Source organism: Salvelinus alpinus, chromosome 1, assembly GCF_045679555.1.
Source record: "Salvelinus alpinus chromosome 1, SLU_Salpinus.1, whole genome shotgun sequence".
Lineage (NCBI taxonomy): Eukaryota > Metazoa > Chordata > Actinopteri > Salmoniformes > Salmonidae > Salvelinus > Salvelinus alpinus.
Window position 1 is genome coordinate 74,106,878 of NC_092086.1, and position 24,266 is coordinate 74,131,143.

At 42.2% G+C, this 24,266-nt stretch overlaps 1 protein-coding gene across 1 annotated transcript in view; it reads left to right on the forward strand.

Annotated features, from left to right (window-relative positions):
• LOC139564401 (alpha-tectorin-like) overlaps window positions 1–17,146 on the forward strand; it is a 67,795-nt gene extending 50,649 nt beyond the window's left edge. Inside the window, 13 exon segments of the mRNA XM_071383936.1 lie at window positions 420–619; window positions 1,277–1,657; window positions 1,976–2,137; window positions 2,277–2,416; window positions 2,711–3,078; window positions 8,100–8,210; window positions 8,503–8,705; window positions 10,704–10,867; window positions 11,268–11,516; window positions 12,061–12,223; window positions 12,469–12,553; window positions 12,726–12,845; window positions 16,244–17,146. Of these exon segments, the coding sequence (XP_071240037.1) occupies window positions 420–619; window positions 1,277–1,657; window positions 1,976–2,137; window positions 2,277–2,416; window positions 2,711–3,078; window positions 8,100–8,210; window positions 8,503–8,705; window positions 10,704–10,867; window positions 11,268–11,516; window positions 12,061–12,223; window positions 12,469–12,553; window positions 12,726–12,845; window positions 16,244–16,347 (2,450 nt within the window). The 3' untranslated portion in view covers window positions 16,348–17,146.
• Window positions 17,147–24,266: the final 7,120 nt, after the last annotated feature.

Below are 24,266 nucleotides of genomic sequence, written 5' to 3' on the forward strand. Positions count from 1 at the left end.
TCTGCACTCCCCTTTCTCACTCAGTAGATGTCCATACCCTCAGGAGTTTCGAAGTTAGTGCCCAACAATAACAACTGATACTTTCACCAAGGTTACATGGAGTTCTCAGTCATATGATGGAAGGAGAGATGAATCACAAAGCAGCAGCTTTACGCTGTCAAATGAATAACCAACTGATATTTTTATGTTTGTTCTTATGTATTCTGCATCTATCCTCCACTTTGCACCCAAACTGTAATCTGTCCAGAGAACCAATGCCAGGTAAATGAATCATGTAATCATCATGTCTGTGTCTCAATCAAAGGCATCATATTCCCTCTATAATGCTAGCGCACTACATAAGGAGTAGGGTGCCATTTTGGACGCAACCCACATTTTCGTTACCCATATAAAGACATGTTATCTTTCTCCTTCCCCAGTGCTGACGTGCCCAGCCAACAGCCACTACTCTAGCTGCATGTCAGTGTGCCAACCGCAGTGCGCCCCAGCCCGCGGCCAGAGGGAGTGCACCCAAGACTGTGTGGAGGGCTGCCAGTGTGACCAGGGATACGTCCTCAATGGCAAGGGTTGCATCCGGCCCCAGAACTGTGGCTGCTACAACGACGGCAAGTACTATGAGGTGAGTCAGTCACACAGACAGTAGTCTCTCTCCACAGACATTCATATACACGTGACAAGCTAGTTAGCTTAAGATTTCAATTATGGCTTGTGAAAGTACACAGAAAGTACTTAAGACGCACTCCAGCTATTTTTTTTTACTTTTTCTGTTGAGGAAAATTATGTTTTTTAGACACAAGTGTAAACTTCATGGAGTAGGCCATTCAAGGAGTTGGTCTGACGGTGCCAATGGCTTTGAAACATCCTCAGCATGTTTCCTAAAAGTTCAAACATGATTGAGGGTAGATATATTTATATATTATTATTTTTTCCTTCAGATTTTTCATATATATATACATACATACAGTACCAGTCAAAAGTTTGGACACACCTACTCATTCATGGGTTTTTCTTTATTTTTACTATTTTCTACATTCTACAATGTAGAAAATAGTAAAAATAAAGAAAAATCCTTGAATGAGTAGGTGTGTCTTAGAAGAGCAATAGAGCCGTCTGTAGCGCAGGCGAAGTTTTTTTCTCCACTGATTTATACAGGTAAAATCCCATTGGGATTTAAATCTATTTTGTGAGCAAGGAAAGGCATTTAAAAACAACATTTTAAAAAATTAGTTCATTAAGTTTGTATCCTTCCCCCTCCCGCTTGCTATCCCTCCTCAAGCCAAAACAGCTGTTCTGGAACAGTGATTGCACCAAGCGCTGCCAGTGCATCGGCCGTAATCTCATCCAGTGTGACCCGCGCCGCTGCAAAACCGAGGAGGAGTGCGCCCTGCGCCATGGCGTGCGCGGCTGCTTCACCCAGCGCTTGCAGCACTGCGTGGCGTCCGGTGGCGGTGTCTTCAGGACCTTTGACGGGGCGTCCCTCCGCCTGCCTGCCTCCTGCTCCTTCGTGCTGTCCACCAACTGCCACAAGCTACCTGACCTCTCCTTTCAGCTCATCGTAAACTTCGACAAGTGGAGCACGCCCAACCTCACCACCATCTCCCATGCATACCTCTATATTAACGAGGAGAATATCCTGATCTCCGGGAGCACCGTGAAGGTGATGGGGAGGGATTGAGGGTAGATTTAATGGATGAATTAAAGGGTGGTTAGATGGTTGGATGGATGGATGAGTGCATGGCCGCAGGAAGATGATTTGGGGTGGGGGTGATGTCAACAGGTGCATTTTATTTTTGCATCGCGATCATCTGTTTATTTTGGAGAGAATACATGTGAAATGTGGGTGTTTTTATTAGTTTGAGGTTGGATGGTGAGTCATGTGTATAGTTACATATATCATACAATTATTTGTGTGTGTGTACTTAAAAAGTCTGACCACGAGTGCATGAATCTCACAGCCTGTCCTCCCCCCAACCAGGTGAACGGCACTCCTGTGTCGTTGCCTTTTGTCACGGGCCTGATGACGCGCGTCTCCACATCGGAGGGCTTCCTGGTCATCGACACGCCGCAGGACATCCAGGTGCGCTACAACCGCTTCAACACGCTCAGCATCACTATGGGCCAGCGGCTGCAAAACAAGGTTTGTTGTTGTTTTCCCTTATGGTTGGAGAACATTAGGTAAGAATTATGTAGAACATTACTTGGTTATTGTGAAGCATCTTTGGGTTTTAGAAAATAACTAAGAGAGCTATAAAATAGCATGTATTATTATTTGTAAGGTGTGCGGCCTTTGCGGCAACTTCAACGGAGACCCCACTGACGACTACATCACCTCCCATGGGAAGCCGGCCATCAGCGCCCTGGAGCTGGCCCAGAGCTGGAAGACCAATGGCATGCAGAACAGGTGAGGGGGAGAGGAGCCATGGGGAAGGGGGGGGGGGGGCATGGGAGAGATAGACAGTTAGTGGTTAAAGTGACAGTTCTATTAAAAAAAAATATATTTAAAAAAAACACCCTATGGTGTTGTTGCTTCCTCCAAGCCATTAAAAAATGTGTTTGCTGGTTATTTAGCAACGTCCAGAATCTCCTAGGATTTATGGAGAATGTAGTGGTGCTAGTTGAAACATATTGTATCATTGATGCATTCAAAAGCATGGATGGATCTGCCAAACTCTACCTCTACCTCCCATCTCTTCACCCTCTCTCACTTCAGCTGTGATGAGACCCAGTACATGGCGCTGGCCCAGTCGTGTGAGAACACAGCTGTGCTGGGCCTCCAGGGCGAGGAGGGGTGCCAGAAGCTCACCCAGATGAAGGGCTTCTTCCAGCCCTGCCACGGCCTGCTGGACCCCAGGCCCTTCTACCAGTCCTGCTACCTGGACGGTTGCTACAACCACCACAAGGCCCAGGTGTGCGGCTCGCTGGCTGCCTACGCCGAGGCCTGCCGCTCCCTAGGCACGCTCACCACCAAGTGGATTGCCCAGGAGAATTGTTGTAAGGGCACAGGCATGGGGACGGTCATGGGGGCATGGCGCCACTGGCAGGAGAGAATGGGTTTCTGGAAAGGGGTTACAAGGGGAGGTACAAGGGTGAATATTGATAAAACATGATAAAGAATTTTCAGAACACTAAGGCCCTCAAATTCAAATCTGGATCTTGAAGGCAACTCCACTGCTTTTCTTTCCTAATCAGGGACTGGTAGCCCTGCTAACAATTCTGTGGCAAAGTGTGTCAAATATGCAGGGCCAGACTAAGAAATTATATATACAGTGTGTGTGTGTATATATATATATGTGTGTGTATATATATATATATATATATATATATATATATATATATATATGCTACAGTAGGCTTCTAACTAACATTTCCAGTGCCACACTGACTCCCCTAATGATGAAGGTGAAGCCGTAGGCTACTCACGGGGATGGCCGATGCGCTCGTCGTGGCATTAGCCCATCTCAAGATGAGCTACTTTGAAAAACATTTCTGCTGTTAGCAAAAAATTGGGTGTTGAGAAAAAGAAAATCTATTGGTTGTACAAAGATTAGTATTTCCAGCAGTAGGCATTTGCTTTCCAAACAGTACGATTTTCCCGCGATTGTATTTTGAAATCTGCAAAAGAGGCATACCGACAGCCGCAACCAACCATAGTCAGTCAAAGCTCCCATTCAAGTCAGGAGGACTGGCATCTATAGATGACAGTTCCCATTCAAGTCAGGAGGACTGGCATCTATAGATGACAGTTCCCATTCAAGTCAGGAGGACTGGCATCTATAGATGACAGTTCCCATTCAAATCAGGAGGACTGGCATCCATTGCTAGTGTACCCATGAGTTTAACAGTCAAATTGCCAAGGTAAGAGGTTATAAAACCCTTCTATGGATTAAATGTCTATGGCCACAATGCAAGAAGCTGTATATTTAGTGCACATGCTGCCCAAACTGCTGCCTTCCCAATTGTAGACATACCGGTAACTACCAAAATAAAGGAAACACGTGAGTAAACAAGGGATACAAAGTATATGTTATGGTGTTGGGTGCATTTTCCTGGCAAGGTTTAAGACCACTTGTAGAATCTATGCCAAGGCTCATTGAAGCTGTTCTTGTAGCCTTTCAAGACACTTTGTTGGTGTTCCCTTTATTTTGGCAGATACCTGTATGTGCTTGTGATAACTTAATCCACAGTTATTTTTTATAAACTATTGATCCTCTGTAGCAAAATGATGCTCTCTGGTGTATTTTAAACATTGAGAGTGGGCTCCTGTGGTTGGATAACTCACACAATTGACCAGTCACATTTATTTATTATGAAGTTTACACAGTGGACACACCTACTCATTCAAGGGTTTTTCTTTATATGTACCATTTTCTACATTGTAGAATAATAGTGAAGATGTCAAAACTATGAAATAACACATATGTAATCATTTAGTAACCAATAAAGTGTTATATTTTAGATTCTTCAAAGTAACCACCCTTTGCCTTGATGACAGCTTTGCACACTCTTGGCATTCTTTCAAACAGCTTCATGATATGCTGAGCACTTGTTGGCTGCTTTTTCTTCACTCTGTGTTCCAACTCATCCCAAACCATCTTAATTTGGTTGAGGTCGGGTGATTATGGAGGCCAGGTCATCTGATGCAGCACTCCATCACCCCTTCTTGGTCAAATAGCCCTTACACAGCCTGGAGGTGTTTTGGGTCATTGTCCTGTTGAAAAACATAGTCCCACATAGTCCCACTAAGCTCAAACCAGATGGGATGGCGTATTGCTGCAGAATGCTGTGGTAGCCATGCTGGTTAAGTGTGCCTTGAATTCTAAATACATCACAGACAGTGTCACCAGCAAAGCACCCCCACACTATCCCACCTCCTCCTCCATGCTTCACAGTGGGAACCACACATGCAAAGATCCTCCGTTCACCTACTCCATGTCTTACAAAGACACATATGTTGGAACCAAAAATCTCAAATTTGGACTCATCAGACCAAAGGTCAGATTTCCACCTATCTAATGTTCGTTGCTCATGTTTCTTGGCCCAAGCAAGTCTCTTCTTCTTATTGGTGTCCTTTAGTTGTGGTTTCTTTGCAGCAATTCGACCATGAAGGCCTGATTTACGCAGTCTCCTCTGAACAGTTGATGATGAGACGTGTCTGTTACTTGAACTCTGTGAAGCATTTATTTGCTCTACAATCTGAGATGCAGTTAACTCTAATGAACTTCAAGTTAATTGCAGCAGAGGTAACTCTGGGTCTTCCTTTTCTGTGGCGGTCCTCATAAGAGCCAGTTTCATCAACAGCGCTTGATGGTTTTTACGACTGCACTTGAAGAAACTTTCAAAGTTCTTGAAATGTTCCGCATTAACTGACCTTCATGTCTTAAAGTAATGATGGACTGTCGTTTCTCTTTGCTTATTTGAGCTGTTCTTGCCATAATATGGTCTTTACCAAATAAGGCTACTGTATCTTCTGTATAACCCCCTACATTGTCAAAACACAACTTATTGGCTCAAACGAATTAAGAAGGAAAGAAATTCCACACATTTACTTTTAAGAAGGCACACATGTTAATTGAAATGCATTCCAAGTGACTACCTCATGAAGCTGGTTGAAAGAATGCCAAGAGTGTGTAAAGCTGTCATCAAGGCAAAGGGTGGCTACTTTGAAGAATCTCGAATATAAAATATATTTTGATTTGTTTAACACTTTTTTGGTTACTACAGGATTCCATGTGTTATTTCATAGTTTTGATATGTTCACTATTATTCTACAATGTAGAAAGAAGTAAAAAATAAAGACAAACCCTTGAATGGGTAGGCGTGGCCAAACTTTTGATTGGTACTATATATATATGTTTATAGAACGGGTGGGTCTAATCCTGAATGCTGATTGGTTAAAAGCCCATTTAAAATTCCAGCCGGTGTCTATTCCACAAGATACCACCGGCTAAATCTATGACGTTAAAATGCCTATTTACTTTGTTCCATCTGACTGTGCAATCCACTGTCTCATCAGCTCAGGCAGGGAAGTTATAAACTTGATCTCCACTGTAAAAAGCATCTAGTCATTATCTCACATTTCTTTTAGACTAACATTTAGTTTTCAACAGCGGAAATTTATATAAACCTTGCTGTCTGTCTCTCTGACATTTGCAACATTGTTTCAATATTCAAATGTGATCTTCAACTGTCCCATAGTGATGAACCTGTAAGAGTCGGGACGAGAGAGAGAGGCAGGCAGTGTTTTTCAGCCTGTCGAAATCATGAATGAGCTGGCATCATTTTATGGATATATACAAAGAAATGTCAATTGAAAAAAGGTAAAACGAAACGAAGTGCAGCTAGTTTGGAGTCTTTCCAGCTTCAGTTTGAAGTTATTGTGTTGTGCAGAGGCGAACTCCTCTGAACAACAGTGTCCTAAAGAGAGAGCACATTTTCTATGCCAGGCGAAATCGTGCCTCATTAGCTCATTGTCCAAATAAATGTGACTAGAAAACAGCTTAAACAAATGCAGCTACTGTTGTTATTCTGTCTGCTTTGTTTGACGTGACTGTAAGTTAGCCGTAGTTGGCTAGCTAGCAAGCAACATTTAGAATGAACGACTGGGTCGCGTCCATAGATACAGAACAAAAAGACTGAATGACTGGGTCGCGAACCTATAGAACGAACAACCAGCTGGCTTGGGTAGCAACCCTAGATTTGTTTCGGGACTATATTTTGGGAATAACGTTTTTAATAAAAATATGTCAATCATTATTTAAACATGTTGGTAACCTGTTGTATATAAGTGATAATGCCCTCGATTCCTGTGTTTGGAGGATATATTGGCACGGTAACAACTGTGCCGAAAATATCCCCCAAACACCGGCTTCTCGGGGATTATCACTTAAGTATACACTACATATATAATATATACAGTATATATTTCCTTTATTATTATTCTATATATTTTTGTTTCCTCTTGAGCCTGGGCCGAGGGGCCTCAGCCCCGGTAAGCCCCTGCCTTAATCTGGCCCTGCAAATATGTAAGTTCAAAACATTGTATGTTAAAAACACTGTTTATGTGTGGGTGTCCCTGACCTTGCCAACAGACAAAGAGTTATGAATGGATCAGTGGTTCACCAATCTGGGCTTTGATTGGCTCGGAAAAGTAAAAAGAGGTGGTGTGTAAAGAAACATGTTTAGTTTTGGTTTCTTTGGGACCATCAGGCGAAGTCCTAAAAACATATTTAGGGACGTCCCTCTGAACAAGCTGGGAACTAGACAAAAAACTCCAGAGGACCTTGACAGAACGTACTATGTTTTGAACACAGGAATGTTCTTTCAACGTTCCCACGAAACGTGTCTAGAACATCCATATCTTATATTCCGAGAACGTCACAACCATGTTCTATGTATGTTTGGTTCTGACGTTGATGGAATATTATCCTAACCCTCAGAAAACAAGACACATGAATGTTCTTACAACGTTCCAATGAAAAGTGTCTACAACATTAATATTGAATATTCTGAGAACATGGTAACCATGTTCTGGGCAAGTTCCGTTTGACATTAAGGGAATGGTCTCTGGGAAACAGTCCTTGCACATCACTGGAAGATTCATATGAAAATATTAGGTAATGACCTAATGAGACTCTAAAGGGAACATTCTCCAAAGTTGTGGGAATTTTTTTTTGTTAGCTGGGAGGTGTGCGCAATTAAATTATCAGGTAGGACAGAAAACCATCAGTACTCTGGATCTTGTAGGGTAAGATTTGAATACCCCTACTTTAAGGTAACATACAGAGTTCCGCAGGGGTAGGTCTGTTATTGTTCTTCCTACACATGCTACCAGACGGCGATGTAAAACACAAAACACGTTATGCAATGGTTATGGCTTTCATTGTTACGCAGATGATACACAGTTAACTGAGGTGTAGCTGTGGGGTCAATTAATTACTTGGGTGTGGATCCAAAACTTTGAGCATGCGTTGGTGTCCGTTGATTTATGTTTCTCTAAACTGAGCATCAGGCTATTCAAGAATGACAGTCAGTTCAGTTGTGTTCTCATGGGTGAGTGTTAGTGGTGTGACAGCTAACATTGTTCCTGGATCTGTCTTTAGCAGAATGGATCTACGACCCTTGCGCAGGAGAGATCTGCACCAACAACACGTGTGAGCAGGAGAACGGGGGAGACCTGTGTGGCTGCCCTGAGCTGCCCAACAACGCTGGTGGTGAGTGGGGGGGGTCGAGAGAAGGGGGTGAGCCAGGGTGGGGGGGATTGATTGTTAGGGCTAGACAAGAATAGAGACAAATGTAGAAATGTCTTTTTTTTTATCTCAGTCATTTATTTATCCTACTCGGTCTCATTTTGATCAAATCTCTTACAAGAAATACCTGGGTTGTGTTCACTAGGCATGAAATGGAAGTAAACCGTTTGAACACGACTTAAGGCCAAGTCTAGAAACAGAATACTGGGTAGCTACAGTATTCTTATGATTCTCAAGCCCTGTGTTTTCCTGCCAGGCGAGGATGACATAATCCAGGCGGAGGTGACATGTAAGCACGCCCAGATGGAGGTGTCCATCTCCAAGTGTAAGCTCTTCCAGCTGGGCTTCGAGCGTGAGGACGTGAGGATCAACGACCAGTACTGCCCCGGCATTGAGGGAGAGGACTTCATCTCCTTCCACATCAACAACACCAAGGGCCATTGCGGCTCCATTGTACAGGTAATTAACCACAGATTCAGGGTCAGTGGATCATTTTTCAATTCTAACCTTTATCAATAGGGGTGTGATAATATATCTGTCCCTGTATCAGTGGTCTCCTTCCACATAAACAACACAAAGGAACAGTGTGGCTCTATCAGACAGGTAGCCACAGATCTATAGTCAGATTAGTCTACCTTTAATCAGAACTGTAATCATTAGCGGGATGAAAAAATATCTGATTCTGGATTAGTGGTTAGAGTGCTACTTCCACCTACGGGTGGCGAACACGTCTTAGTCTTGTGACTCAGGGCTAATAGAGCTCCATTCTCCTGGTGAGAAACTGCTATAATCCGTATAGCCAATAGGGTAGATCTGTCCTCCTACACTGCAAAAAAGTGAAATCTAAGTAAGCCTAAATATCTTATATTGAGTGATAAATCTCTTAAAATTTGTTTTTTTCCCCTAGTTTTTTCATGCAAAGCTAAATGAGCTAATGTTATTGACAGATAGGTTTGCTTATTTTAACCTAAAAAAGGCTTAATACAGGTAAAGGCTTAATACAGGTAAATTATCTGCTAATGACATTAGATAACTTACTTGGTAAAAAAAATATATATCTTTTTTTTTATCACTCAATAGAAGATACTCTACTTGACCAACATTATGTGGACACCTGCTTGCTGAACATCTCATTCCAAACTCATTAATATGGAGTTGGTCCCCCCTTTGCTGCTATAACAGCCTCCACTCTTCTGGGAAGGCGTTCCACTTGATGTTGGAACATTGCTGCGTGGACTTGCTTCCATTCAGCCATGAGCATTAGGGAGGTCGGTCACTGATGTTGGGCGATTAGGCATGGCTCGCAGCCGGCATTCCAATTCATCCCAAAGGTGTTCGATGGGGTTGAGGTCAGGGTTCTGTGCAGGCCAGTCAAGTTCTTCCACACCGATCTCGACAAACCATTTCTGTTAGGGCCTCGCTTTGTGCACGGGGGCATTGTCATGCTGAAACAGGAAAGGGCCTTCCACAAACTGTTGCCACAAAGTTGGAAGCACAGATTAATCTAGAATGTCATTGTATGCTGTAGCATTAAGATTTACCTTCACTGGAACTAATGGGCCTAGCCCAAACCATGAAAAACAGCCCCAGACCATTATTCATCCTCCGCCAAACTTTACACTTGGCACTATGCATTGGGGCAAGCAGCGTTCTCCTGGAATCAGCCAAACCCAGATTTGTCCGTCGGGACTGGCAGATGGTGAAGCGTGATTCATCACACCAGAGTCCTATAGAGGTGAGATTTACACCACTCCAGACAACGCTTGTCATTGCTCATGGTAATCTTAGGCTTGTGTACGGCTGCTTGGCCATGGAAACCCATTTCATGAAGCTCCCGACGAACAGTTCTTGTGCTGACGTTTCTTCCAGAGGTAGTTTGGAACGCGGTAGTGAGTGTTGCAACCGATGACAGACAATTTTTACACGCTACTTGCTTCAGCACTCGGCAATCCCATTCTGTGAGCTTGTGTGGCCTACCACTTCGCGAGTAAGCCGTTGTTGCCCCTAAACGTTTCCACTTCACAATAACAGCACTTACAGTTAACCAGGGCAGCTCTAGCAGGGCAGAAATTTGACAAACTGACTTGTTGGAAAGATGGCATCCTATGACGGTGCCACGTTGAAAATCACTGAGCTCTTCAGTAAGGGCATTCTACGACCAATGTTTGTCTATGAAGATTGCATGGCTGTGTGCTCGATTTTATACACCTGTCAGCAACTGGTGTGGCTGAAATAACCGAATCCACTAATTTGAAGGGGTGTCCACATACTTTTGTATATACAGTGTATTTAGGCTTGCTTAGATTTCACTTTTTGCAGTGTATCCAAATTGCCAGTAGGGCTCCATGTTACTAGTGAAATCTCTTCCCAGATCAATAGTCATACTATACCTACTGTAATGATGGTTATTGTCTGGAATTTCTATCTTCAAAATGTGAACATTTTATTTTCTACCAGTCCAACGGCACACACATCATGTACAAGAACACGGTGTGGATTGAGAGTGTGAACAACACAGGCAACATCATCACCAGGGACAAGACAATCAACGTGGAGTTTACCTGCGCCTACGAGCTAGACATCAAGATATCCTTGGAGACTGTGCTCAAGCCCATGCTCAGGTTAGAGGACCTTCTTTTTCTCAACACTAGGGTTGCAAATTTTCCCAAAATTCCCAGGTTTTCCAGAAATCCCAATTGTAAGATTCCCAGAATCAGAAGGGAATTAGCAGGAAATCTAGAATACTTGAATAAGGTTTTCTGGGAAACCTGGGAATTTTGGGAAAGTTAACAGAATTTTGCAACCCTACATGATGAAATGTAGTCTGAAATATGCATTTAGTTTGGTTTTATATCTATACATTTATGTGAACGATAGATATACAGTATGTGCCATGTCACATTGGACAAGGAGACAAGAGATTGCACATTCCCTGACGTCCCTCTCTCCATCTCCCCCCCACCTTATCTCTCTCTCTCTCCCAACCTCCCTCTCGCTTTCTCTCTCTGTCCCTCTCTCCAGTGTTATCAACCTCACCCTCCCCACCCAGGAAGGAAACTTCATCACTAAGATGGCGCTGTACAAGAACTCCTCGTACCGCCAGCCATACCGCGAGGGCGAGGTGGTCCTGAGCACAGGGGACGTCATCTTTGTGGGGGTGTTTGTGGAGGGGGCCGACGAGGATCAGCTCATCCTCATCGTCAATATGTGCTGGGCCACGCCGTCCCGCTACAGCAACGACCACCTCCGCTACGTCCTCATAGAGAGAGGGTAGGCTCAACACCTACAGCCAAAACAGCACCCTATCCATTATTAGGCTCGGGAAATTATTGCAACTTTCCCAATGTAATGGGTGCGTGCTGGTGGCAGGGAAGTCAGGCGCAGGAGAGTGAACTTGGTATAAACGGAGCAGTTTAATAAATACAAAAAAACTCAGAAAACCAATATATACAAAAAACAATATAAAAGGGTACAAAACCCGTCGCACACCAGAACATGACTTGCACAAAACATACAACAAACAATCACCGACAAAGACATGAGGGGAAACAGAGGGTTAAATACACAACATGTAATTGATGGGATTGAAACCAGGTGTGATGGAAGATGAGACAAAACCAATGGAAAATGGATCAGCGATGGCTAGAAGGTCGGTGACGTCGACCGCCGAACACCGCCCGAACAAGGAGAGGGACCAACTTCGGCGGAAGTCGTGACACCCAAAGTTCCCAGGTTTTCCAGAAATCCTGGCTGTAGGATACTGTAAGACAACAAAGGAAAGGACCACACTAACTTCTCCTTCTCTGTTCCAAAGTTGTCCCAACGTCAAGGACAACACCATCGGCATGGCTGAGAACGGGGTGTCCCTCACCTGTCGCTTCCACGTCACCGTCTTCAAGTTCATCGGGGACTACAGTGAGGTCCACCTCCACTGTGACGTGTCACTGTGTGACCACGAGACCAATGCCTGCAAAGTGGTGAGGAGATCCTGAACGCTGCACACTGAACATGGTGGTGACCACTGAACACAGGTTCATATTACATCAGGAACTACTTTAATCTGTCCAGGAAACTGTACAAAAGTGTTAATACAATGGCTAAGCTTACAATGGCTACGTTATTCCACCTTATCACGTGTGTGTGTGTGTGTGTGTGTGTGTGTGTGTGTGTGTGTGTGTGTGTGTGTGTGTGTGTGTGTGTGTGTGTGTGTGTGTGTGTGTAGAACTGTCCCCACAACAGGAGAATGTACTCAGACTACAGCGATCACAAGGAGCAGATCCTCACTGTAGGACCCATCAGAAGGCGAGGTACACATCAGTGTTGCCCTAGTGTGTGTATGTGATACAGACACGTTACCTTAATGTATGAGTGTGTATTGTCTGTGTCTGATGTCCAACTGCAACATCTGCATGCATTATGTTTGTGTAAATACTAGTATGTGTGTGATTGAATAATTTTGTGTTTATGTGTGCATATTAGAGTCGGACTGGTGTGAGGTGGGTAACGGAGGCTGTGAGCAGATCTGCACCAGTAAAGGGATGGGAGCTATGTGTAGCTGTGTGACTGGGATGCTGCAGATGGATGGCAAGAGCTGTCGAGGTAAACACACATCATCCTCTCACATCTATACAGTGCTAATAAATAATATGGGTCATTCTACGAATACTGCCTTTAAGGTAGTGTAATTTTGTTAAAAATACATTTATTTCACCTAATTGTACCATTCTGTCATAAAGAGCAACTTCATAACAAACATGTTTCCCATCTCAATAGGTTCAATGAAGAAAAATTACTATAACAGTGACTAGGGTTGCAAAATTCCGTTAACTGTCCAAAAATTCCCAGGTTTTACAGAAATCCCGGTTGGAAGATTATCGGAATCAGAAGGGAATAAGCAAGAAAAATGTAATCCTCAAATCAGGATTTCAGCATAATCTGGGAATTTGGCAAAGAAAAAAGGAAGTACAATGTACGAGAGTTGGGGTCAATTAAATTTCAATAGACTGAATTGAAAATGTATTGATCCCACGCACTGTACAGTGGGCACATACTCAGTCTTAATTTTGAAGGTACTTACAGTGCCTTCAGAAAGTATGCACACCCCTTGACTTTTTCCAAATTTTATTGTTACAGCCTGAATTAAAAATGTTTTAAATTGAGAGTTTGTGTCACACAACACCCCATAATGTCAAAATGAAAAGCTGAAATGTCTTGAGTCAATAAATATTAAACTCCTTGTTATGGCAAGGTTAAATAAGTTCCGGAGTAAAAATGTGCTTAACAAGTCACATAATAGGTTGCATGGACTCACTTTGTGTGCAATAATAGTGTTTAACATGATTTTTGAACGTATCATAACAATGGCTGGAAAAGAGCAAATGGAAGGGAAACCATGTATTTGATACCATTCCACTCATTCCACTCCAGCCAATACCACAAGCCCGTCCTCCTCAATTAAGGTGCCACCAACCATCTGTGACACATACAATTATCTGTAAGATCCCTCAGTCGAGCAGTGAATTTCAAACACAGATTCAACCACAAAGACCAGGGAGGTTTTCCACTGCCTCGCAAAGAAGTGCACCTATTAGTACGTGGGTAAAAAAAAGCAGACATTGAATATCCCTTTGAGCATGGTGAAGTTTTAATTACACTTTGGATGGTGTATCGATACACCCAGTCACTACAAAGATACAGGCGTCCTTCCTAACTCGGATGTCAGAGAGGATGGAAACCAACCACTCACGGAGTTCACCATTAGGCCATTTGGGGACTTTAAAACAGTTGAATGTCTGTGATAGGAGAAAACTGACCCAACAACATTGTAGTTACTCCACATTACTAACCTAATTGACAAAGGGAAAAGAAGGAAACCTGTACAGAATAAAATATTCCAAAACAATCATCCTGTTTGCAACAAGGCACTAAGCTAGTACTGCAAAAAAATGTGGCAAAGCAATTTACTTTTTGTTCCGATTACAAAGTGTTATGTTCGGGGCAAATCCATTACAACACATTACTGAGTACTACTCTCCATATTTTCAAGCATAGTGGTGGCTGTATCATGTTATGGGTGTGCTTGTAATCATTAAGGACTGGGTAGTTTTTTCCAGGATAAAAAAGAAACGTAATGCCAAGCGTCAGCTGGAGTGGTGCTAAGCACAAGCAAATTTATAGAGCAAAACCTGGTTCAGTCTGCTTTGGTATTTGGTATTTTATTAGGATCTCCATCGGCTGTTGCGAAAGCAGCAGCTACTCTTCCTGGGGTCCACACAGAACATGAAACATGACATAATACAGAACATTAATAAACAAGAACAGCTCCCCGACACTGGAAGATGAATTCACCTTTCAGCAGGACAATAGCCTAAAACACAAGGCCAAATATACTGTACACTGGAGTTGCTTACCAACAGGACATTGAATGTTCCTGATTGGCCTAGTTAGTTTAGACTTAAATCAGCTTGAAAATCTAGGGCAAGACTTGAAAATGGCTGTCTAGAGATGATTAAAAACCAACTTGAAGAATTAAAAAAAAAAAAAAAAATTGCAAATATTGTACAATCCAGGTGTGCAAAGCTCTTACAGACTGACCCAGAAAAACTCACAGATGTAATCGCTGCCAAAGTTGATTCTAACATATATTGCCTCAGGAGTGTGTTGACTTCATGTGGCCCATGCCGCCCATCTCATGGTTTACAACTCACTAAACCATAGCTACAAGAAAAGTAGGGGATAGTACAGTATTATCTCCTAATTATAGAATAGAGATGCCCTGTTACAAAGACAACCAGTTCACGACTTGGAGGAGCATTCCCTTTCTGATCAGAGATGCGTTAGAAAGTTACATTTTACAGTATTTTTAAAATATTGTTTTCCAGTATTTATAGTACTTTTTCCACTGGTATTAACTTGTTATTTACTAGGAAATGATGTGGTATCAATGGTACTTTCTTGTTCTTGGGTCGTTCCACAAAATGATTGCCTTTTGCGTCCCTTTGATATTTTAAGAAGAAATTGGGCACCATTATTTACTTTTAAAAGCCTGTTATATTCAGTGAAGTGCCCTTTAATATAGACCACATGGAGAATTCAATAAATCCATTTTTAATATGGATAAAGACTTCCTAAAGTTCCAAAATCCAGCATTTTCTCAGTTCACCCTCTATGACATCCTGGAAGATTTTAATCCACTTAAGCCCTGCATTTCTCAAAATTGTCACAATGATTGTAAAGCCCTAGTTATTTTGTTGCTTTAGCAAAGTCATTTCTAAAAATGTCATTAGTAATTAATTTGAAGGTAAAACACTGACCCTTATTTTAAGGTCAACCCTGTTTCATGTACTCTTGTTTTAATATGGTGAAACTATTCCTTTGAAAAAAACTATTCTAAAGAAAGAGTGAACATCTAATAGTCAAATCATACCATAAAAGCAGGTGAGCTGGTTCTAGTCTTAAAAAAGAATAATTATGAAGCTTGCATTCAATTGCCCTGCTCTGTTGCACACAAGCGTCCATTTCCACTGTCACAAGGGGATTTATGGTTGATTTCAGATAAAATCGTCAACCCTGTTACGATCAACCCTGTTACTTTATTTGGCACTTACTGTACTATAGTCTTTTTTTTCTCTTTAAAAAAAAAAGTTGAACATTATTATAGAATGTTAAAATTAGGTGAAATTAAAAGTAATTTTTCACCAAATTCACCAAATTGGTGGAACGACCCACTTATACAACACAATTGGTAACTACTTGTTAATCAAATACAAGATTAATACAAATCAATCTTCAAGAAACAAGCACGTAAATCATTAATACTGTATTGTTACCATTTTACCGTCTACTTTTTAAGTAATGCCTGGTTATTTCGGAATCATAATGTAAAGTACCACCAAAATGTTTTATTTGATACCAAAACCACCGGGGTTCTCTTCTTTCTCATCTGACCTTCTATTCTACCCTTCATAAGATTCTATTTTTTTATTCCCTCCATGCAGCTGTCAGCTCCAGCGTTGACCTTCGACCCCTTGTTTTCCCTCTGGCTCTTAGCACCGTGGTCTCCGTGCTCCTCACTCACACACACAATTCCCTCTTCTCCTAACCCTGGGCGGACAGTCAGAGAGAGAGAGGAGGGAGGGAGAGAGAGACAGATAAAGAGAAGAGGAGAGCAGTATAACACGAAAAAAACAGCAAACCAGAGGAGAGCAGACATCTACACGTCCTACTTACTGTCACAGAGACTGCCACAGCAACCAATCACAGGGCAGAGAAGCACTGCCCACCCGTTGCACTAAACAAAAACAACAACAACTCACAAGACTGGGGCACTGGATCACAATGGAAAAAGCCCTCCAAAAGAGTCTCTCTATTCACGTATACTTTAGCTAGACAGCAAAAAGTCGGTATATTTCATTTAACAAACAGCATAGTGAGTTAGTACTAGATACAGTGTTTTTTTTATGAGAGGTGAGGGCATAGTTTGCACTACATTTATCTTTGATAGCAAAGCTTGGTTGCTAAAATGTTTTTAAAATAATTGTATCATTATTTATGTGTGAAGTCAGAGGCTGTGTATGTGAATCGATTACCTGTTCCCTTCTCAACCCCTAATCCCCTACTCTGAAACTACAGTATGAGTCTCAGTAACATACAAAGTAATGCTCTGGTGCAGTGGTTCCCAAACTTTTTATAGTCCCGTACCCCTTCAAACATTCAACCTCCAGCTGTGTACCCCCTCTAGCACCAAGGTCAGCACACTCTCAAATGTTGTTTTTTGCCATCATTGTAAGCCTGCCACACACACATTATATGATACATTTATTAAACATAAGAATGAGTGTGAGTTTGTCACAACCCGGCTTGTGGGAAGTGACAAAGAGCTCTGATAGGACTATGGCACAAATAATAATATAATAAAAATCAATAATTTTGCTCTTTATTTAGCCATAAATTATAAAACTTTATTTGTTCATCAAAAATGTTGAATAACTCACCACAGGTTAATGAGAAGGGTGTGCTTGAAAGGATGCACATAACTCTGCAATGTTGGGTTGTATTGGAGAGAGTCTCAGCCTTCACTAATTTTCCACACACAGTCTGTGCCTGTATTTAGTTTTCATGCTAGTGAGGGCCGAGAATTCCCTCTCACATAGGTACGTGGTTGCAAAGGGCATCAGTGTCTTAACAGTGCGATTTGCCAAGGCAGGATACTCTGAGCGCAGCCCAATCCAGAAATCTGGCAGTGGCTTCTGATTTAAATTCAATTTTCACAGAACCGCTTGTTGCAATTTCGATGAGGCTCTCTTGTTCAGATATCGGCAGGTGGACTGGAAGCAGGGCATGAAAGGGATAACGAATCCAGTTGTTTGTGTCATCCGTTTTGGGAAAGTACCTGCATAACTGCGTGCCCAACTCACTCAGGTGCTTCGCTATATCATATTTGACAATGTCCGTAAGCTTGAGTTCATTTGCACACAAAAAATCATACAATGATGGAAAGACCTGTGTGTTGTCCTTGTTAATGCAGACAGAGAAGAGCTCCAACTTCTTAATCATAGCCTCAATTTTGTCCCGCACATTGAATATAGTTGCGGAGAGTCCCTGTAATCCTAGATTCAGATCATTCAGGCGAAAAAAAACATCACCCAGATAGGCCAGTCATGTAAGAAACTCGTCATCATGCAAGCGGTCAGACAAGTGAAAATTCAAAAAAACTTGTCAATACATTGCCCCTTGATAACCAGCACATTTCTGTATGTTGTAAAAGCGTTACATGGTTGCTGCCCATATCATTGCATAGTGCAGAAAATACACGAGAGTTCAGGGGCCTTGCTTTAACAAAGTTAACCATTTTCACTGTAGTGTCCAAAACGTCTTTCAAGCTGTCAGGCATTCCCTTTGCACCAAGAGCCTCTCGTTGGATGCTGCAGTGTACCCAAGTGGCGTCGGGAGCAACTGCTTGCACGCAAGTTACCACTCCACTATGTTTCCCTGTCATGGCGTTTGTGCCATCAGTACAGATACGAACACATCTTGACCACCAAAGTCCATTTGATGTCACAAAGCTGTCCATATATCCTCTACTGTTGTCCTGGTTTCCAGTGGTTTGCGGAAGAGGATGTCTTCCTTAATTGACCCCCCATAAACGTAACGGACATATACCAGGTGCTGTGCCAGGCCCGCCATGTCTGTTGACTCATCCAGCTGTAATGCATAGAATTCACTGGCTTGTATGCGAAGCAGTAATTGTTTCAAAACATCTCCTGCCATGTCACTGATGCGTCATGAAACGGTGTTGTTTGATGAAGGCATTGTCTGTATAGTTTTTTTGGCCTTTTCCCCCAGCATTGTCCCAGCCATGACCATGGCAGCAGGAAGAATTAAGTCCTCCACAATAGTATGGGGCTTGCCTGTCCTAGCCACTCGGTAGCTCACCATATAAGACGCTTCTAGCCCCTTCTTATTAATGGTATCTGTTGCTTTATACATGTCTTACTACTCGAAAGTCGTCTTTGTTCTCGCTCAAAAAACTCCTGTGGCTTATTTTTCAAATTGTCATGTTTAGTTTCTAAATGTCTGCGCAAGAGTGAAGGTTTCCCGCGAGAGAGTAACGGTTAATGTGATTGGATGTTAATTATTTGATTAGGCTACCTGTATTTTACATTGTGTTGTTATTTCGCTGAACACGAGATGGTTTAATATTATTTTTGGCAGTAAATCGAGGCTACTCAGATGAGAAAAAAAACTCACTCAAATGTATACCCCCGTTGGAAAATATAAATGTACTGTTTGAAAATGTGAAGATTTTTTTTATTTTTAATGTGAATCACATTTTTATTTGGCGTACCCCCGACGTCACTGCACGTACCCCTGTACGCTCACCCTAGTTTGGGAATAACTGCTGTGGTGGATGTGTCTTGAATACCAAAGTGTTTGGTCATGTCCCACTGACATTTTACGTGCCTACTTCATGGCACATGTGCCAGTCTCAATCGGAAACAGTTCTAAAATAACTCATGTTTCAAATGATGCTTTCAGACACATTTGATTGAAAGAATAATAATATTGTGAAGGTGAAATTCATTCTCAAAAATGTATTTTGGTTAAAAAAAATCACAACATTAATTTTCTAAAGACCGATGTAGAACTGTCCAGACCGATATCAGTATGAGCTAAATATCAAAGTGACCTGGGTCAAATTAAAAAATTGTTTTTATTTATTTTACCTTTATTTAACTAGGCAAGTCAGTTAAGAACAAATTCTTATCTTCAAATTATCGTATCTTCAAATGTGCCTACCTATGCTGTTCTCAGCACGTGAACAGGTGATGTTTTTGTACAATGAATGACACAGAAGGAACCTCACCCCACTCCATATAGCTAGCAATAACAATTTCCTTTTAGAAAATATCAGAGTATTTCATAACATTTTCATTATGTACAAATGTACATATTGTTAATACAGGCTTTTTAAAGTATATTGTATGAATTTCAAATGGCCTTTAAATGTTGAGTTTGGATAATTAAGCAACCCAAAAAGGCAGCAAGACAAGAGAGGCAACCATCCCATTTTAGAGAAGCAGTACCATTTCCATAATAAAATGAATGGTTCTCATAATTACCATTGTGTCTCTTATGTCAATGTTTCTTAATTTGCTCCTACGTGCATTAATGCTTCAATGATTTTATAAAACCATAAACTCAGGGCCTCGGGGCCTCCCGAGTGGTTCACTGTAGTCACTGTAACGCGGTGCTAGAGGCGTCACTACAGACCTGAGTTCGATCCCGGGTTGTATCACAACCGGCCATGATCAGGAGTCCCATAGGGTGGCACACAATTGGCCAAGCGTCGTCCAGGTTAGGGGAGGGTTTGGCTGGGGGGCTTTACTTGGCTCATCGCGCTCTAGCAACTCCTTGGCGGGCCGGGCACCTGCAGGTTGACCTTGGTCTTCAGTTGAATGGTGGTTTGGCGGGTCATGTTTCGGAGAACACATGACTTGACCTTCGCCTACGGAGCCTGTTGGGGAGTTGCAGCGATGAGACAAGATCGAAATTGGGGAGAAAAGGGGGTAAAACACAGTTGGTGTAACGGCAGACTACGAAGAGGAGGTGTAGCAGGGATCGGACCAAAGCGCAGCGTGGTTAGTGTTCATCATGACTTTAATTAAGACAATAAACGTGAACACTACAAAATACGAAAACAATAAATGTGAAAAACCGAAACAGTCCTATCTGGTGCATAGACACAAAGACAGAAGACAACCACCCACAAACCCCAACACAAAACAGGCTACCTAAATATGGTTCCCAATCAGAGACAATGACTAACACCTGCCTCTGATTGAGAACCATATCAGGCCAAACATAGAAACGTGAAAACTAGACACACAACATAGAATGCCCACTCAGCTCACGTCCTGACCAACACTAAAACAAAGAAAACACAAAAGAACTATGGTCAGAACGTGACAGTTGGAAAAAAATATTTCAACAAATATACAGAAACTCAATTAATTATATGGTTAACATTTGTGAAAGAGCTACAAATGTTAATATGCTTACCAGTAATTTGACTTTGTACAGGTGAATGATAAATAGGCACGAAATTCTACATGTGAGCGTGTGCAGGACATGGGTATCTCGTCGCCAAAACTACCGTGTGATGGGCGGGTCTAAAAGACATTTAACATTTGTTTTTACTGGAGATCAGAAGTGTCCGGTGAGAGAGAAAGGTAGGTTGATGTTGCCAGGATCAGAGTAGTACAGAGGGTGTATTATGCTGAGACAGTGAAGACCCCAAATGATTACTATTATATACACTGCTCAAAAAAATAAAGGGAACACTTAAACAACACAATGTAACTCCAAGTCAATCACACTTCTGTGAAATCAAACTGTCCACTTAGGAAGCAACACTGATTGACAATAAATTTCACATGCTGTTGTGCAAATGGAATAGACAAAAGGTGGAAATTATAGGCAATTAGCAAGACACCCCCAATAAAGGAGTGGTTCTGCAGGTGGTGACCACAGACCACTTCTCAGTTCCTATGCTTCCTGGCTGATGTTTTGGTCACTTTTGAATGCTGGCGGTGCTTTCACTCTAGTGGTAGCATGAGACGGAGTCTACAACCCACACAAGTGGCTCAGGTAGTGCAGCTCATCCAGGATGGCACATCAATGCGAGCTGTGGCAAGAAGGTTTGCTGTGTCTGTCAGCGTAGTGTCCAGAGCATGGAGGCGCTACCAGGAGACAGGCCAGTACATCAGGAGACGTGGAGGAGGCCGTAGGAGGGCAACAACCCAGCAGCAGGACCGCCTTTGTGCAAGGAGGAGCAGGTGGAGCACTGCCAGAGCCCTGCAAAATGACCTCCAGCAGGCCACAAATGTGCATGTGTCTGCTCAAACGGTCAGAAACAGACTCCATGAGGGTGGTATGAGGGCCCGATGTCCACAGGTGGGGGTTGTGCTTACAGCCCAACACCGTGCAGGACGTTTTGGCATTTGCCAGAGAACACCAAGATTGGCAAATTCGCCACTGGCGCCCTGTGCTCTTCACAGATGAAAGCAGGTTCACACTGAGCACATGAGCACATGTGACAGACGTGACAGAGTCTGGAGACGCCGTGGAGAACGTTCTGCTGCCTGCAACATCCTCCAGCATGACCGGTTTGGCGGTGGGTCAGTCATGGTGTGGGGTGGCATTTCTTTGGGGGTCCGCACAGCCCCCCATGTGCTCGCCAGAGGTAGCCTGACTGCCATTAGGTACCGAGATGAGATCCTCAGACCCCTTGTGAAATGGAACGTAAATCACAGAAAATAGATGTTGTGGTGGCAGTTGCAGAGAAGTACTGCAGAGGGCTTCAAGGTGTGTTGAACAAGAGTGTCCTGTCCTCCCAGGCTGCCGGCCTTGTGTAGGATCAGATAGGACCAAGTAGTGGAATAGTGGTGATGTTTTAATGGCTGTAGCGTTAGTTGGTAGGCAATTTTTCTTCCCTTTTCACCGTCCTTTTCCCCTTCCCTTTTGTGCCACAAAGCGTAATGAATTCACACTCCAGGTCCCGGTTTCCCAAAAGCATCTTAAGGCTAAGTTCATCGTTAGAACCTTTGTAGGAGCATCGTTAAATCTCCGAGCTGTTTCCCAAAACCACCTTTATTAATGTTGTACTTGAAAACGCTAGTAGGCCTAATCTAATGCCTGCCTCTAGGGATTGGCAAAAATTACAAAATACAATTACAAAATACAAGCACAAAATACCATAAAGATCAATGTATTGACTTAAAATACATGCCTTTTGTATTTTAAAATACAAAAATACATTAGCATGTAGCCAGCCCGGACATCAACAACATTCTCAGTAAAGGTTAAGTCTGCTAAATGACCAAAATACAAATGTGTACATGTGAAAATGAACATACCAAAATAAACAGCAAAGCACACAGGGTTATTGGCCTTGTTTCAGGGCAGAGCTCATCAGAGTAATATTCAGCATGCTTTGCAATTGTCAATTTTTACACTGAACAAAAATATGAACGCAACATGTAAAATCTTGGTCCCATGTTTTATGAGCTGAAATAAAAGATCTCAGAAATCTTCCATAGGCACCAAAAGCTTATTTCTCTCAATTTGTTTGCAAAAATGGGTTTACATCCCTTTTAGCAATTCTCCTTTGCCAAGATAATCCATCCACTTTACAGGTGTGGCATATCAAGAAGCTGATTAAACAGCATGATCATTACACAGGTGCACCTTGTGCACAATAAAAGGCCACTCTAAAATGTGCAGTTTTGTCACACAACACAATGCCACAGATGTCTTAAGTTTTGAGGGAGCGTGCAATTGGCATGCTGAATGCAGGGATGTCCACCAGAGCTGTTGCCAGATAATTAAATGTTAATTTCTCTACCATAAGCCGCCTCCAACATCGTTTTAGAGAATTTGGCAGTACGTTCAACCGGCCTCACAACCACAGACCATGTGTATGGCGTTGTGCTGACTTCAACGTTGTGAACAGAGCGCCCCACGGTGGCGTTTGGGTTATGATATGGGCAAGCATAAGCTACGGACAACGAACACAATTGCATTTATAGATGGCAATTTGAATGCACAGAGATACCGTGCCATTCATGTTTCAGCATGATAATGCACGGCCATATGTCACAAGGATATGTACACAATTCCTGGAAGTGGAAAATGTCCCAGTTCTTCCATGGCCTGCATACTCACCAGCCATGTCACCCATTGAGCATATTTGGTATGCTCTAGATCAACAACAAAAAAATGGTGTAGAAAAGTATTTAGTATTTTGAAAATACAAATTACAGTACATTGAAAATGCAAAATACAAGATGAAGTGTAGTTCAAACCAGTGTCAAACTACAAAATACTCAGAAGTAATTAAAATACGTATTTCAAATACATGTATCGGAAATATTGCCCATCTCTGGCTGCCTCAGACCACTGGTAGAACAGCTAACTGGGTCGTTAGATGCTTTTTTTGCACTCCCATGTAATTTATACACAAAAGATCTCCAATAAACAAAGAATCACATGGTTTATCCGCCTCTCTGTTAACACAGATAACTTCAGAACAAAGTTGACTACAAACACAATTGAAACAAACAAGAGATATATAAAAAAAATGCTTCAAATTAAAACCGAGATGACTTCGTTAAATAATAAATACAGTAGGCGATAGGCCTTTTTCAATCATATTGAAATACATGTAATGTTCAATCAACTGAGTATTTTACTACTTGTATAGGTTACTGTCTGTAGTTTGTCTCAATATATTTCATGTGTAGCCTAAAAAGTGGGCAATGATGTGCCAAATCTTGATTTAGTGCATTATTATAGTGGGTGTAAGCATTATAATATTTGCAACCATAGGTGATATCTTTCTAGCAGCTGATCCTTCGTCATTTTTGTGGAATAATTCTAATGCTTAACTAAGATTTGAATGGAGAAAGCTGATACGAGAGCAGCGGTGTTTTTTGGAAAATAGGGTGCTTGCCACAGGGC